At 65.8% G+C, this 16,418-nt stretch overlaps 1 protein-coding gene across 1 annotated transcript; it reads left to right on the plus strand.

Annotated features, from left to right (window-relative positions):
- Window positions 1-2,798: 2,798 nt before the first annotated feature.
- Window positions 2,799-12,642, plus strand: CKMT1A (creatine kinase, mitochondrial 1A). Its single transcript, XM_086757097.1, has 9 exons — window positions 2,799-3,042; window positions 8,579-8,777; window positions 9,191-9,286; window positions 9,404-9,625; window positions 10,158-10,243; window positions 11,254-11,377; window positions 11,564-11,698; window positions 12,046-12,171; window positions 12,394-12,642. Exons 1-9 carry the CDS (start codon window positions 2,894-2,896, stop codon window positions 12,508-12,510), a joined length of 1,254 nt encoding a protein of 417 aa, XP_086613223.1. The 5' UTR covers window positions 2,799-2,893; the 3' UTR covers window positions 12,511-12,642.
- The last annotated feature ends 3,776 nt before the right edge of the window (window positions 12,643-16,418 follow it).

The raw sequence follows: 16,418 nt of genomic DNA on the forward strand, positions 1-16,418 counted from the left end.
CTGGCGCCATTCAGATAAGGATGTTCACAGAGTAAAAATAATTTATTCTTTGTGCCCCACTTCTGAGGTACCTGAAATTTAAGGTATGACCAGGTCTTGTATTAACTTTGTACTCAGTCTGGCATCAACAACTGAAAGAGTGGGTTTGGGTGTTGTTTTTTAAACAGAGCCTGTTATAGGTGCAGATACACTATTTGAAAGCGCGATCTCCACAGCAGAGGGCTGAAGGCCAAGGACTGCCTTTAGTCTCGGCACGCAGGAACCAAACAAGGCTGATCGCATCGCTGGTGGCAGCAGCCACAGGCAGTAGAAGAGGCAGCTCTACCAAGCCTGTGCACACGAGGGAGCATCAGGCAGCAGGTCCATGGAGCACAGGGTACCACTGCATGCGGCCAGGCTGCAAGGATGATTTAGTTTACACACCCACAGCCTGACTTAAGCCAGCTCAAGCATCTGCAGGATTGTAACCTTTAAGAATGCACATATAATACTGGCAATGTCTTGTTGAACTACCTGAAACTGCTGTGAGCACTAAGAACCAACCAACCAACCAATCCTGAAAGTTTAGGCCTTGATCAGTGAAGTACCTTTGCCCAAAGACTTACCCCCATTGTCACGAGGACTATTTGCATTAAGGTTAATTACATACTTACATACAAAAGGTGAAAGCTGTCCTCTTATCGTAGACACTTAAAGGCTTCAGAAGAAAAAGAACACCTATTCCAGAGTTAATAATTAAATGCTATTTGGACTTGCTGTATGAAAGAAAGCTTTCCATGTTCTATTAATGTGGAAGTTCAATGTGTTCACAACCAGGAAGCTGAAGTCACGCTTCTAAACGTACAGTTCTGCCTGTTCGGTAACTCCAAGCCTGTCACCTTCAAACCCACACAGAATAAAGCAACGGTGGAAACATTTCATGTTTCTTGACCAGGAGCTCCTTCTGCTAGACAATGCCGCTTGCAAAAAAATCTCCTGGCTTATCAATTCTACATCTGAGCAAGTGTTATGTTGCTCACATAGTAAGATCAATTCTTGTCTTGGGAAATTTATGTTAATTAGATTTTTAAATGAGATTTATGAGAACGTTAAGTGTGAAACTTCACAGCATCAGAATTTCTCTGAGCCTGTAACCGTTAATAAAGGTTTACTAAGGAACGAACCGCTGCCGTCCTACCCTTCCCTCACACCCCGGGGCGATGCAGACACAGACCCCAACCCGCCCGCCTCGGGCGCCTTCCCGAAGGCTTCCCGGGGGAAGGCTGTGGACAGCGGCCCCGGGGGAGCGGGGCGGCGGCTGCTCCTCCGGGGGCAGCTACCGGGGCTCGCCCCGGGCACAGCAGCGCGGCCGCAAGCAGCCGAGCACCCGGCGAGCCGCCGACCCCGAGCCGGACCCGCACAGGGCAGGCCGCCCGCTTCCCGCGGGGCCTCGCAGCGGCCGGGAGGGGTTGCCGGTCCCCTCAGCCGTGGCAGCGCCCCGCCCGCCGCCCCACCGGCCCTCGCGGGCACAGCCCGGCCTGGCCCGCGCCGCGCTCGGTGCCGACGGGCAGGCCGCGCCGGGGGACAGCGGGCGCCCCGGGCCCGAGAGACGCGGGCGGGTGGCGGGGAGCAGGCGCAGCTCCGCGGCGGTGGCAGAACGGCAGGGCCCGCGCCGGGGAGCCGGGCCGCGCCTCGCCAGGGGGCCGCCGCTGCCACCCACCCGGCATGCCCCGACAGTCGCCGCCGAGCCGAGCCGATCCAGGCCGGGCCCAGCAGCGCCACGGCCGCCCCGCCGCCCCCCCTTCCCCGCCCCGGGCTCGGCACACCGGGGACGCCCCAGCACCCCGGCGGCGACGGCAGCAGGGGGCGCCACACCGGGCGCCGCCATTTCCCTCCGCTCACCTGCGGCCTCCGAGCGCACCCTGCGCCGCCGGCGCTGCCGCCGGCCAATCACGGCCTGCTGACGGCCGCCGCCAGCCAATCGGCGGGGAGAGGGGCGGGCCGGGCTGCAACCGGGCTGGAGCGGCGTTGCGGCCCCTGGCGGCGGCGGCAGGAGGCGCGGCGAGGCCGGGCGTGCCGTGCGCACGTGGGGCGCGGCCTCAGCGCCGGGTACCGGCCGCGCCGCGGGGACTCGCGTTACCACGGCAACCGCGCCACGCGGGCCGCCCCCCGCCCCGCGGGACCCCGCGCAACTGTGCCGGGCGGCCGCTCCCCGTGCGCCGGAGAAGCCGGGCAGCGCGCCCCGGGCAGCGCCGGTCCCGGGCGGCCTGCCGCAGCAGAAGGCGGCGCGCTCCCTGCCCCGCCGGCGTGGCCCCCGCCGGTGCCCTGGACACGGGGTGCGCGGGCCGACCGTCCTGACCCCGTGTGCAGGGGCCGCAGAGGGAGCGCCCGGCGCCGGGCCGCGGCACGGGGCGCGGCACGAGAGCCGACGGCCGCTGCCCGCGCCAGGCCGGGCCGCCGCGAACCGGCCGCCGTCCCCACGACCCATCCCGCTCCGCATCCCATGCGCGGCCCCGGGCCGTCGTGGAGCCGCGTCCGCCACTCGCGGGGTGCACGGACTTTGTCCCGGCCGCGCCCTCGCCGCCGCGGGCTGCGCCGTGCCCGACCGCACCGGGTGGCGGGGCGGGGGTCCGCGGCGGGGGTCCGGAGCCCGGGGCGGGTCGCGGCCCGCGCGCGGCTGCCCCTCCAGCGCTGTCCGGCGCGCGGTGCTGAAGGCGGCGGCGGCCCCGGTGCCGCGCGGCGGGGCGGGGCGGGGCGGGGCGGCCGAGCAGGTGGCGGTTCCGTTGCGGCCCCCCCCGTGCCCGGGCGGCTCCCCGCCCCCCGCGCGCCCTGCTGCCGCCGCCGTCCCCGTCCCCGTCCCCATTCCCATCACGTCCGCCTTCCGGCCCCGCCGCGCCAGCGCCGCCGTTCCGCGATGGCCAGCACCTTCGCTCGCGCGCTCTCCGCCCGCCGCTCCGCCGGCCTCCTGGCCATGGTGGGCGCCGGCTCCCTGGCCGCCGGCTTCCTACTCGCCCAGGACACGCTCAGCGCGGGCGACCGGCAGCGGCGGCGCTACCCGCCCAGGTAACGGGCGCAGGCGGCGGGGGCGCACGTCCGGGGGCCGGTCCCCGCGGCCCCGGCACCGGGGAGGGCGCGGGGCTGCCCCGGAGGGGTGCGGGGGCTACTCGGCGGGGCGGACGGTGCTCGTCCGTGGGCGGGAGTGACCGGGCCGCCCAGGAACCGAGCCCGCGCCCAGGAACCGGGCAGCGCGGTGGCCGGGGGGCTCGGCCGCGCCGGACGGAGCCGCCTCGCCTCGGGCCGCCGGACACCAGCGTCGCGGACCCCGCCGTGCCCGCGCCCAAGGGCACCGGCGCCGCCGCGGCGGGGCCTCCGCGCCCTGCCCCGCAGCCACGGGGGCCGCCCCCCGCCCCGCCGCAGGGCCCGCGCTGAGCCGGGGCTGCGGGGACCTCCCCGCGCGAACCCCCCTGCCCGCGGGCCGGCTCCAGCTGGAAGCCCCGGGGCGGCCGGGAGCGGGAGGGGGACAGGGCTCGGGTCCAGGGGGGGCTTTCCGGGGCTGTCGGGGCGGGGGGCCAGCCTGGCCGGTACCAGCAGCGCGGGTGAAGACGTACCCAGGCTGGGCCCGGGCGTCGGGGGAGCCAGGGGAGAGCGGGCGGCGTCCCGGCGGGCCCGGCACGGAGCGGCTCGTTTTCTCCTCCTGGCGAAGCAGCCGGCAGCTCCGCGCTCAGGAGCCGGTGTCCGGGCAGAGGCAGAGGCTCCTGGCAGCCCCGGGGGCTGGCGGCAGCTCCTGGCCCGACCCCATCTGGCTGTGCCAGCCTTCCCACGCGCCTGCCTTCGGGACAGGGCCTTCTCGTTTCAAAAGAAAAGGTTTCCTGGCCGGTCCTCGCCCCTCCGTCCGACGGAAGTTTTTAATGGGAGAACTGGAGGGGCCCGCAGGTGCCGAGTAGGCAGTCCCCAGCTTGCAGGCAAATTTTGGATGAAGATGAGCCCTGAGATGTGCCATGGCGACTCCTGGGAGGTGAGCACGAGGCCGGGCCGGGCCAGGCGGGCGCGTGCGTGGCTGTGGCCTGCCTTAGGGGTGCTTTTGGGGTAATGCTGGCTCTGCAAGAGCTGCTGGCCCTATTTACAACCCGTGCCTGAGCCCTTAAGCCAGATAAGTGTCACAGCCACGGCACAGTGCTAAGGTTCAAGCTCCAGCACAGAAAGCCTCGTGGCACGCTGCCTCCAAACTGCTATTTGCCAAGGGCTGCCCTGGGGAGCCTGGCCGCGCCCCAGGAGGGCCAGGCGCTTCGGTGCCACGGCGGAGGCCTTACCGCTGCTCCACTCACCGCCACTTGCCGTAGCAATAAGGAAGTGGCACCTCGAGGCCAGGAGAGGTGAAGGCTGGTCCTGCCTGGTGCCTGCGCTGCCTGGCCCCGAGGAGCGTGGGGGCCAAGGCACAAGATAGGGTCTGGAGGCAGGAGCTGCCTGCGCCTCACAAGGACTGGGCCTGGTAGGGACAGGGCCAGCAGGGGAACGGGACGTGGCGGGCCCCAGCCGGTCCTTCTGCCTTGCAACGGCACCGGCTGCTCGTCCTGGCACAGCTCAGAGACAGGTCAGGAAAGCAAGGAGCAGGGTTTCCTCCCCATCCTGGTGCCGACAGAGGCTGCACGCAGTGAAGGAGCGGAGTGGGGAAGGAGGCAACGCATTCCTGCTCCAAGTACAGGCAGCTGCTGCGATCCCTGCACCAAACACCGTGCAGTTAGAGAGCGGCACTACTGCATTGCAGGCTGAGAGCCCTGCTTGTGCAGAAAGCCGCGTGCTGAGAGCTGTGCTGGCTCGGGCTGCAGAAACGAGGGGACAGAAATTGAGTGAGTCCAAAGAATGATGACGGCTGGATGTTATTGTTTATTCACCTCCCAAGAGGATTGTATTTTCAAGCTTTCTCAACAACTGCAGGGCCACAGACATCAGGTGTTCTTGAAGTGAGGATGGTGAAGGCAAAACACGGGGAACTGTGAGATCTGCTGGCTGCCGTGAGAAAGGCAGGCGCTCTGCCCGAGTCCTGCTCCTGCAGGCAAGGGCGCCGGGGCCTGGGGAGAGCTGGCCTGTCCCTGCTAAACCTGGACACACAAGTGTCCCCTTGGGTGCACAAAACGCCGGCCGTGTCCTTGCTGTGGCTAGGGGCAGGGGCCAAGCTGGCCATGCTGCAAAGGATCGGTGCAGTGGCAGGATCGGTGGCTGGGGGAAAAGAGCAGTGCAGCACGTCGAAACCGAAAACAAGCGCAGGGTTGGGGAAACAGCCAGGCCCCATCTGTGGGAAAAAGGGGGCTGAGGTGAGTCTGAAGGAGGGGATGAAATGAAAGTAGGGGATGTGACTGAGAAGCTCTAAAATGACCTTCCTGGGAGGGTCTGTTCGGCTGGGAAAGGTTTTGTGAGGATGCTGACACTTGAAAAGAGCGTGGACAGAGCCCCAGGGGTGAGCCACAGCATGCCACTCTGCGGGAGCAAGTCAACCCACCTGGGGATTTTGCTCCTCTAGTCTCTAAGTTAAATAACGAGAGACACTGGCAACAGCCTCAAGGGATCTGAGCGGCAGTCCGCGGCCACTCGTCAGAGGCACCGCAGTGCAAATGGCCATGCTGGGGCATGGGCACCCTCCTCCAGAGGAGACATGGGCACCGATGCGCCCACTGCCAGGCGCGGTCCCACACCAGGCGCGGCGCCATGTTTGGACGGTCATGCTGGGGCTCCCGCCAAAGCATCTCCACACAAAGCCCGAGCCCCCTCCTCCCTGCGTAAAGAAGCCGCATGCTCCGCTGCCTGCAGCAGCCTGCCAGCACCTGGCTCCTCCCGCCTGCCGCCACTGCGCCCCACGCACCCCCACGCCTCTCCAGAGGCCACGTGCCGCAGGGGCTGCCATCAGTGTGGGCATCTGCAGAGCTGGTGACGCCAGGAAGGGTGCTGGAGGCTGCTGGATTAGCGGTGAAGAGCTGCAGGGAGATGCAGGGAGCTGCCGCTCTAGGAGAGGCTGCCCAGCCCGTAGACGGACTAATGATACCGGCTGAGCGCTTAGCAGTCTCCTCCCGGGTGAGGCACCTCCTCGCGCAAGGGCGGAGAGGGCAGTTGCTGCAGGCAGCTGCATCCTGAGGTCACAGGCAGGACAGAGCACTGAGCTGCCTCGCGGGACGGCGTGGGTGGTAGCGAAGCACCCGTGCCAAGTCGCGCTCCTGGCAGATGTCCACCTGCTGCTGAAGATGCTTCCAGCCTTTGCAGCAGGGAGCTGGGGGAGCCCACCCCATGGCTCGGCCACGTGGCACTGGGAACAAAAGGTGGTGCTGAAAGGGTCATCATTCAGAAACCAGCTTTGGGGACAAACACCAGTGGCCAAGGCAGCCCTAGTAAGCCCAAGTGCAGTGTCACCTTCGTGCTTGTAGCAGAGGACACCTGTACACCCGGGAGAGCGTGGTGGGAGCGCAGCACCCACTGCCCGGACGCAGCCCGGGCCGCAGGGACGGGCAATGTCCCCTGCCACGCTGCTCTGGCTCTGCGGGGCACTGCTTGTGAGCACAGCGCTGGGCATCCAGCACCTTCATCCCTGCATTGCCCTGCTGCTCTGGGCACTGTCCAGCTCAGTTCCAGTGCTCCAGAAAGGCTGAGGAGAGATTCTCCAGATTTGCTGGCTGTGACTCAGGGCTGTTCTAGGGGAGGGTGCGTTCGGACCAGGAGCTAAATCAGCACTGCAGCAGGCAGGGACCCTGCAGGCAGGGGCCAGAGTCTCTCAGGGTTTTGGACTCTGTGAACACCTCAGTGAAGGTATGGACTGACCATAGCAGGCAGCATGCTTAAACCTGCCGCAATCTTCAGCTTACTGGAAGTAAGCTTGCTTCCCTTAGCTGCCTTTGCTGGCTCTCTGGATGTAGTCCGGTGTCACCAGCGTGGAAAGCACAGCAGGCTGCGGTCCTGGCATGCCAGGCAGCACTATTCGTACTGGTCCAGCGAGGAACCCATCTGATCAGCAAATGCTTTTTACCAGAGTGTCTCTCCTTGGGGAGACGCGGGTCAGTAGTGGGGGCTGTGGCAGGGCAGGAGCAGCAAGGGTGGCTGGGGCAGACAGCGTCTGATGTATGACGTGTCAGCCTCTGAACTGGAGCATCCCGACACGGCACAGATACGTGTGTGGGCTGGGGGAGCAGCCCTTGCTCTGCCCGGCCTGGGACGTGTTCCTGCCTGAAGCAAATGTGTCCTTGCACTGGTCCAGGCTGGAGCTGCCAGTGCCTCCCTATGCAGAGCAGACAATGTAAGCCCTACCTCCCTTTCTTTCTGCAAAGCGCAGGAAGCCACAAGCGGTAGCCAAGCCGTAGGCGAAGGGCCAACGCACATTCCTTGGCCTGCAGACGCAGGGGAGGAGGCAGCCGCAGCGACAGCACTGCATTGCAGCACGGGGGCTGGGCACTGGCAGCCAGACCCAGTGCCCTGTGCAGATGCTCAGGCCAGGAGCAGGACCTGAGCGCTGGGAGGGGGCCAGGACTCGCTGCCAGGGGTGATGGCCAGCTGTTGCTCCCACCGGCCCGGACCCGCACTAGCCCCAGCTCCTCTTCCCCCACATGGACCACCCCCCCGCAAAGCAGACCCCTCCTGGGAGGGGAGACAGGCATCTCCAAGGCTGCGGGGCCGCCCTCACCCGGCCACCGGCCACCAGCCACGTCGCCTGGGCTGACAAGGGCCAGTCCTGTCCCACGCAGGCAAGTGGAGGCACCACCTCCTAGCAGGAGGGATTTGGCCAAGGAGAGCACAGTTGGGGTCCTGCCCTGCCAATCCCCCCGAGCGCAGAACAAGCACAAAGCCTGGATAAAGTGGGAATGAGGTCAGGAGACCGCCTCCCGCTAAGATGATTAGGGGAAAGCATCCCCCTAATACAATAAACCACGCCGGAGCAGTGCAGTTCCCACTGGCTGGAGATCGAGGTCAACCAACCTCCTGCCCCACGGCGCCTGGGAGGCGGAGGGATGGGGGCCGGGGCGCCTGGCTGGGGCGGAGGGATGGGGGCCCAGAGACGCCTGGGCCCCCGCAGGCTGCGTGCCCTGCCTGCCCCGCTCGCTGCATGGGCAGAGCCCCACGCTGGGCAGAAGGGGCAGCGGGAGCAGCCACCCTGTGTTTGGGCTGGCGTCGGCACAGCCCCAGGGAGGAGAAGGGGAGCAAAATCCCGTCCTCCACAGCCCAGCTGCCCCGGCAGCTCAGCACATGGGCTCTCGCCAGGGGCCTGTGCCCAGCGTGGGGCTGTGGCTGACGTGGCTGCTGCCGCTCACCCAGCAAGCTCTCCCAACCCTGGCAGGCAGCTGATAACGGGCCGCACCCTAACAACCGGTCCAGATTTGCTCATGGACTCTTGTCCTTGTGGCAATGTCAGCCCTCAGCTCGGGCTGCTCTCAGCTCTTGCTGGGCCGTGCCTGTGGCTGCCTTCACGCTCCCGGCTGGCCTTTGCTGGTGTGGACAAGCAGAGCAGCTTGGCCTCTCTCCCCAGAGCTCCCCTGCCCACATCTGCCCTGAGGGTCTCTGAGGGGCAAGGGCACAAGTGCTGGGGTCCCCTGGCCCAAGGACTCATCAGTCTTTTCTCCCACAGCGCTGAGTACCCTGACCTGCGGAAACACAACAACTGCATGGCCAGCAACCTGACGCCAGCCATCTATGCCAGGCTCTGTGACAAAGCAACCCCAAATGGCTGGACCCTGGACCAGTGCATCCAGACAGGTGTTGACAACCCTGGCCACCCCTTCATCAAGACCGTGGGCATGGTAGCTGGTGACGAAGAAACCTACGAGGTGAGTGGTGGCCGAAGCCATGCCCTACCCCAGGCTCTCCAGGGTGCCAGCAGCAGCCAGAGGAGTCCCGATACCTGTGGTACCTCTGGCAGCCCGGGATGTTCCTGCCCCTCCTCCTGCCCAGCCCTTGGCCAGCCCCAGTGTGTCCCTGTGGGACACAGTGCTCCTTCAGAGCAGCTGTTCCTAGAGCCCTGCAACCACCTCCTCTGTGCTCCTGTGCCCCGCTGGCCCGGGTGGCGTTTGCCCCGTGGATTACCATTGCATTGCAGGATGCGCCATGGCCCCCAGCCACCCTCTGTGATCCCCCCGCTGCCACATCCCCCGTGCTGGCAGCAGGACTGTGCCGAGCTCATGGCTGGGGCTTTGTGGGGTGCTGGGTCTGCAGTGCTGCACATCATCCCGCTTGCTTCCAGGTGTTCGCTGACCTGTTTGACCCCGTGATTCAGGAGCGGCACAATGGATACAACCCTCGCACCATGAAGCACGTCACAGACCTGGACGCCACCAAGGTGCGCGAGCTGGGCAGCGGTGCTGCACACGGGGTCCTTCCCTGGGCCTTGGGGGACAGGGCCCCTGCCAGCACCAGCGCCAGCCCCTAAGTGCCCCACGTCTCGTGTGTGTTCCAGATAAAGTTTGGCCACTTCGATGAGCGCTATGTGCTCTCGTCCCGGGTCCGGACTGGGCGCAGCATCCGCGGGCTGAGCCTGCCGCCAGCCTGCACCCGTGCTGAGCGGCGAGAGGTGGAGAAGGTGGCCGTGGAGGCGCTAAATGGCCTCACTGGAGACCTGGCAGGCCGGTACTACCGCCTCAGCGAGATGACAGAGAAGGAGCAACAGCAGCTCATTGACGTGAGTCGGTGCAGCTCCCGGCCAGCCACCCCAGGTGCCCACAGAGCAGGACCCCCTCCCCAGCTTTGCTTCTCCAGGAGCCCGTATCCTCCTTTCCCAGCCCCGCTGTCCTGTGGGACCAGGACCGCCTTCCCCAGTGATGCCGCCCCACAGCACAGAGGGTGCTCACGGTGCTGCTCAGCCCTCCCAAGCCAGGGGAGGATGGAGCTCACCGAATGGAGCCCCAGCAGCTCAGGGTCCCCTCTGGCTCTTGCCCTATGTCCCTGCCCATGCCCAGGAGAAGGCGGGCTTGTGGCACACGGCCAGTGCCCCACCAACCCCTGGTATGGGGTGCGCTGTGCACCAGCAGCCTTCTGCCTCCCTGGCCTGGAAGGCAGGGACTCCTGCCCACAGGCGGGGACAGCAGGCAAGCTTGCTCTGCCTGGGTCAGCCGCGGTGCATCGCTTGCGTGGCAGACTGGGACCAGTGGGATAGGGTGGCCTGGCACCAGCCGTGCAGCCCTGGTGAACTCACGCACTCTGCCTCCCTCCAGGACCACTTCCTCTTTGACAAGCCGGTGTCCCCACTCCTGACAGCAGCAGGAATGGCCCGGGACTGGCCCGACGCCCGAGGGATCTGGTGAGGATCGGTCCCGGCATCGGGCAGTTGGCAGGGCAGAAGGGTGGGCGACGCTGCTGCTCCGTCCAGTGGCCCCAGCACCACCACCCATGTTCCCCGTGCTCACCACGCCGCAGATCGCAGTGCGTGCGGCACCAGAGCCCCTGGGCCGCTCTCAGCCCAGGCTCTATGGCCATGCAGAGCTGGGCTCTCCCTGCCCACAGCTGACCTGGCAGCCCCTGTGCACTGCAGCCAGCAGCCAGACACACCATACGCAAGCCACAGCATCCTCCTAAGAAGCGGGACTTCCGCGCCAGCCCCTGCTGTTGGTCCTGCCCGCTCTCCCCATCCTGCAGCACTGTGCATTCTCGGCTGTGGCCTTCTGCTCCCCCAGCAATCCCCAGCGCTCCTCCTGGCTCTCTGCACACTCTCCCTGCCCCCAAACTTATCCTGCCACAATTGCATCTTACTGCTCCCACCCAGCATCTCTGCACAGCCATACAACATCCCACGCACCAGTGGAGTGACAGCCGGCACAGGCAGTCGCCCACACCGCCCTCGCTGGCACGGCACGCTCGTGGGAAACACCTCCACAGCACACATGGTCCCCAGCTCCAGCCACTCCCTGGCCCAGCATCCCAGCGGTCTCACAGCCCCGTCCCGCTGCCTGTGCGGTGCAGGAGCCGTGCTCCTGTCCCCAGCTCAGGCAGGGTTGCCACCGTGCCGCCATCACACCACTCCTCCCCAGAAGCGCTTGCCTGCACCGGAGCCGGTGCTGACCCATCGCCTGCAGCGGCGCACGTGGATGGACGTTGGCCCGTCTCCAGGAGCATCTCCTGGCCTTGCTGCTGGGCAGTGCTCTGGCCACGCGCTCGCTGCCACGGGCACAGGCAGAGCACCGGGACTGCAGGGCAGCACTAGCACCATGGTCGCAGGGGCCAGAGGGGCATGGCCAGGGCTGGCACGGGTGGCTGGGTGGGCACAGGGGCTCTGCTGGCCACCAGCGCAGCTGAACACTGCCCTGTCCCTAGGCACAACAACGACAAGACCTTCCTGATCTGGATCAACGAGGAGGACCACACGCGCGTCATCTCCATGGAGAAGGGTGGCAACATGAGGCGCGTCTTCGAGCGGTTCTGTCGGGGCCTGAAGGAGGTGGGCACGCGCCAGCCCCTGCTGTGCCAGCCCCGCGGACAGGCAGACGGGGCACGTGGGGCCACTGCGGCGCTGGCTGCCTGTGCTCGGCTGGGGCTGGGCAGCACCCAAGGGGCAGCTGTGCCGTGCTGAGGGCCGGGCACCCCGTGGCCAGGGCCTGAGCGGCTGCTTGTGCCTCTAACCTAGGTGGAGCGGCTAATCCAGGAGCGAGGCTGGGAGTTCATGTGGAATGAGCGGCTGGGTTACATCCTGACCTGCCCCTCCAACCTGGGCACGGGGCTGCGAGCCGGCGTCCACATCAAGCTGCCGCTGCTCAGCAAGGTATTACCGTGGCCGGTTTTGTGGGGAGCCAGGCCAGGGCTGCGGGGATCCTCGGCTGCCGGGGCACAGGGAGCCTGGCCACGCGGGAGGTGCAGGACTGCATGGGACCCGGCCCTGGACCTCACTCATGTTCCCCTGGGAAGTGTATGGCTCAGCCCCCACCTACAATTGTGGCTGGAGGGGCTGGGGACCCAGATGTCAACCTGGATCTGCTCAGGACAGGGCTTCCTGTGGGAATTACGAGCCAGCTGGCAGGGTCCTGTGAGCGGTGGGACGGCTGCCGCAGGGAGCAGTTGGCTGCAGAGCCCCGACTCGCTCTGAGCGCTGACACCTTCTCTGGGCACCAGGACAGCCGCTTCCCTAAGATCCTGGAGAACCTCCGGCTGCAGAAGCGTGGGACAGGTGGTGTGGACACTGCAGCTACTGGTAGCATCTTCGACATCTCCAACCTGGACCGGCTGGGGAAGTCAGAGGTGGGTGCTGGGCAGAGCTGCTTTTGGGGAGGGAGGTTCTGGAGCACATGTTCTTGACAGGTCTGCAGTGCCCAGACAGCTCCGGGACCGTGCGCTGGGGCCAGCACACGGGAACGGGGGGTGGCAGCGCCTGCCCTCGACACCTTGGGGCTAGCCAGGGGCCTTGCTGTGGCGTGGCTCCGAGGCAGCGCCCGGGTGAGGACGTGTGTGCTCCCGGTGCAGGTGGAGCTGGTGCAGCTGGTGATAGACGGTGTGAACTACCTGATTGACTGCGAGCGGCGGCTGGAGAAGGGGCAGGACATCCGCATCCCCTCCCCGGTGCCGCAGTTCCGGCACTGAGCTGGACCAAGGCAGCGCCAGCCCTGCAGGAGCCAGCTTCCCCTGTAGCTTACGCCATCTCTGCCCAGCATGTCGCTGCGTCCTGTTTCCCGCAACACGCCAGGCCAGACCCCATAAACATGCGCTGCTGTAGCCATGGCTCAGTCTCCTTCTTACCCCTGCACCGGCCGCCCCACCGATCTGCCCAGTGCCCTGTGCCTGTGCAGAGAGGCACCCACTCGGGTCTGTGTTTCCTGCGCGTGCCCTGAGCAGCTCTCCCCGGGATTTCCCTGAGGGACTGCTGCCCTGGGGAAGGGGTCTGGGGGGCCGCTGGCGCTGCCCTGGTCTGGGGGCCGCAAGGGACTGTGTGTGTGGAAGGACCTGGGGGGCAGCTTGCTCCTGGGTGCCAGGAGCTGCTGGGACAGTCAAGGCCAGGCAGGGAAAGGTGCTCTGGTGCCACGTATCGCTGCAGCAGGAAGGCAAGGAGCAGAGCTTGTGCCCATGATGAGTTTATTACTGGGATGTTTACAGAAAGCAGTGGGGCAGGCAGAGGAGAGCCAAGGTGAAGGTGGGCTGAGGCCTGGCTCCACTCCTGCCTGCAGGAGAGAAAGCACCATCAGAGCTGAGCGTGACAGCCCCAGCACTCCACAGAGGGGCTCACGTCCCTGCTGCTGCGGGACCCCTCACAGTGCTCGCGAGTGCGCACACATGCAGACACACATGTGCACAGTTCTGGGCAGGGACAGCACCGACTGCTGCTGCCCCCAGAGCAGCTGTTCGGGTCCTGGGTTTAGGGCAGGGGGTGGCAGCAGGGCGGTCTCACCTGGGCAGAGGTGGGATGGGACACAGCCTGAGAGGGAGCATGAGCTGGGCGGGCAGCGGGGCCTGCCTCCCCGTGGGGCAGCACTGCAGGCATTGGGGCCAAACCTGCACGACCTGAGCCCTCCTGGCATCCCGGGGTGCCCGTGCTGAGCCCAGAGGTGCAGAGCAGGGACAAGGGGCAACTGGGCAGAACAGCCGCCCGCGGCAGGCAGGTGAGGCGCTGTGTGGGGACAGAAGCTGCCCTGCCGCTCTCTCCTTGGCCATCCTGGGCAGCCTCTCCCTCTGCCCTGCCGGCAGCCCCCCAAGGCCGGCACAGCCCCCCACAGGCAGCCCCCCAAAGGCCAACGCAGCCACCGACAGACAGACTCTAAGGCCAGCACAGCCCCCCAAGGACATTGCCCCCAGGCCAGCACAGCTCCCCACATCCAGCACCTCCCCCCAGGCCAGCACAGACCCCCCAAGGCTAGCACAGCCCCGCCACCCCCGACCAGCGCGGCCCCCCGTGCCCCCCGGCAGCAGGGGCAGGAGCGTGGGCAGGGGCGGGAGGTGCGGCAGCGGGTGCCCTCCCGCAGGCCTCGGCTCTGGGCTGTGACCCGGGGCCGCCGCCGGTGCCGAGCTCTTGCACTACCGACGCCGGGAACCCGTCGGGGCCGCCGCCCGTCCCGCGGGCAGGCTGGCCGGGCCGGCTGCGGGGGCGGCTCCCGCGCTGCGCCCCGCGGGCTGACCGGAGCGGGACCCCCCCCGGGCAGCGGCGGCGGTCCCGGAGCGGTCAGCAGCGCCCCCTGCCGGCCCCGGGGCGCAGCGGGAGTAACGGGACAGGGGCGAGCAGGCGCTGGGCTGGCGGAGCCCGTCCGACTGCGGGCGGAGGGCGGGCGCGCCGCACAGCTCTTCCCAGGCGACGGTCCCGGTGCCGGTCCCGGTGCTGCAGCCGCGGGGAGCGGCGGGGCGGGCAGGGACGGGCAGGGCCAGTCCCGCCGCTGCCCGCGGGGCCGCCGCGCACTCACCGCTCCGCCGGGTTGGGCCGCGGCTCAGCTCCAGGCCGCGGAACCGGGAGTCCCCTGCCGGGTTCTGCAGGTCCCCGCAGACTCTGCTGTCTCGCCTCGGTCCCGGGCAGCCCCGCGGAGCAAGGCCGTGTCTTCCTCAGCACGGAAAGGGCCTCTCGCCGGGTGGCGGCCCTGAAGCGGGTGCTGGGGCGGGCTCGGAGAGGCAGAGGATGGGCAGAAGAGCCCTCAGCGGGAGAGCACAGCACCAGCCGGAGCAGCCCTGCGTGTGCCGCGGGCTCACCGCTGCCCGGAGCAGCCAGAGCCCGGCCGTGCGACTCGCGGGGCGGTAGGGACCCCCACGCCGTGTGTGGGTCAGGGAGCTGGTGCCAGCCCCCTTCGCTCGTGGCAGTGCCCCGGGGCTCCTCCAGGGCCCCTTACCACAAAGGTCACGATGGAGTCAAAGACATTTCACACATTTTTCCAGTGGCAATTGAAGCTGTCCAGCTGTCCAGCTGTCCAGTGCAATATTGATGACGAAAAGGCTGGAAATGGCCCCGACGGCTGCCTCCAGGACGGTGGTGAACGCCTGGTGAACGTTAGTCCCGTTCTTCAGCTCTGGGTGCACAGGGGACAGCTGCGGTCAGCAAGAGGGACCAGATCACAGGGTGAGGGCAGGAGTGTGCTGCTCAAAGGAGAAACAAATGGTGAGATGGAAACACCGGTACTGAATACTCTCCCCCAGTGTCCAGCTGAGCTGCCAGACTGGCTCGGAGGCTGAGATTTGAGGGCAAAAGCGAGCTGGGGACAGGAGGTCCTGGGGAGGATGGGACATAGCAGGAGGGAAGGCTGCTGCTCTGTGCTGGCTGTGGCCAGAGAAGGTGGCTGTCTGAAATTAACCCTTGAATTTGGTCACCAGTGCTGGCTCTTGTGGGCACATCCTGCAAAACTACCACACAGAGCATCCCTTGGCAGCAGCCCCAGCCTGCTGCCGTGGTGTGTCGCTGGATGCAGTGAGCCCTCCTGCACGGGGAGTGCTCAGCCCGGGCAGATGGTGGAGCAGCAGCGGGGTCAGGCTGGCTCTGTGCAGCGGGGCAGAGACCTGCTCACCGCTGTTGGTTATCAGGATAAGGGTGTTCAGAATGATCAGGAAGAAGATGCTTTTTGTGTACACACTGGCTGAGTTTTATCATTGAGGAAGACGCAGGACGCTGACGCATTTTCTGTCAAACTCAATGGGCAGATGCCCTTGCAAAGGGTACTCAGAGGTGCACTGTGGACACACTGCTCCATGGACCTCAGGTTTCAGGACAAGCTTCGTCCTCATCCCAGTACACTGGCAACAGAGTTCTGCCTTTGACGAGAGACACCTAAAGCACTGGAAAAGCTGCAAAGTGGCCACCATCAAAAGCTTTTGGGGAACAGCTCCCAACCTGAGAAAGAATTCTGAGAAAGAAGGGAGATTTAGATTAGATATAAGGAATAAATTATTTACCAATAGGGCAGTGAGGCCCTGGCCCAGGTTGCCCAGAGAAGCTGTGGATGCCCCATCCCCGGAAGCGTTCAAGGCCAGGCTGGATGGAGCTCTGAGCAACCTGGTCTGGTGGAAGGTGTCTCTGCCCAGGGCAGGGGGACTGGAACTGGATGATCTTTAAGGTGCCTTCCAACCCAAACCATTCTATGAAGTCTCAGGAGAGCTTGGGCCCCGGTGCTTCAGCCCTTCTGCACTAATTCATTCTTACCGTTCCTGCTCATCCTGCCCTGGACAAAGACTGTCCAGGCTGCCGATATACAGCACCTGTGTCCTGGCAGAAAGCCAGTCTGATCCATCCCATTCCCAGAGCTCAGCCTCCACGGTTCCTGGAGGGAGCCTGTGTCCCACGGCTGGTGCTGCTGCTGCTGTGTGGCAGATGCTCCCGCAAGCCTGCTGCCATCAGGATGCCTGTGGAGGATACAGCGTGGGAACCGGGATATCCACGGGAGGAGGCAAGGCCAGCAGCCCCTGTGGACCTTGATGCGGCTGTACAGGCATTTCTCTGAGGTGATGAGGGGTTTGCTGTGACTGATACTGAAACAGACCAGCTGGCAGTGATCAGTGAGCATCGCCTTCCTCTGCCTCCAGGGATC

Source organism: Chlamydotis macqueenii, chromosome 12 (genome assembly GCF_036417535.1).
Source record: "Chlamydotis macqueenii isolate bChlMac1 chromosome 12, bChlMac1.mat, whole genome shotgun sequence".
NCBI lineage: Eukaryota > Metazoa > Chordata > Aves > Otidiformes > Otididae > Chlamydotis > Chlamydotis macqueenii.

Bases quoted from the DNA above. Each gene is read 5' to 3' on its own strand.
- CKMT1A (XM_086757097.1), top strand. From the start codon at position 2,894: ATGGCCAGCACCTTCGCTCGCGCGCTCTCCGCCCGCCGCTCCGCCGGC. The intron at 3,043-8,578 runs GTAACGGGCGCA...TTTCTCCCACAG, and splicing joins CGGCGGCGCTACCCGCCCAG to CGCTGAGTACCCTGACCTGC. The intron at 9,287-9,403 runs GTGCGCGAGCTG...TGTGTGTTCCAG, and splicing joins CAGACCTGGACGCCACCAAG to ATAAAGTTTGGCCACTTCGA.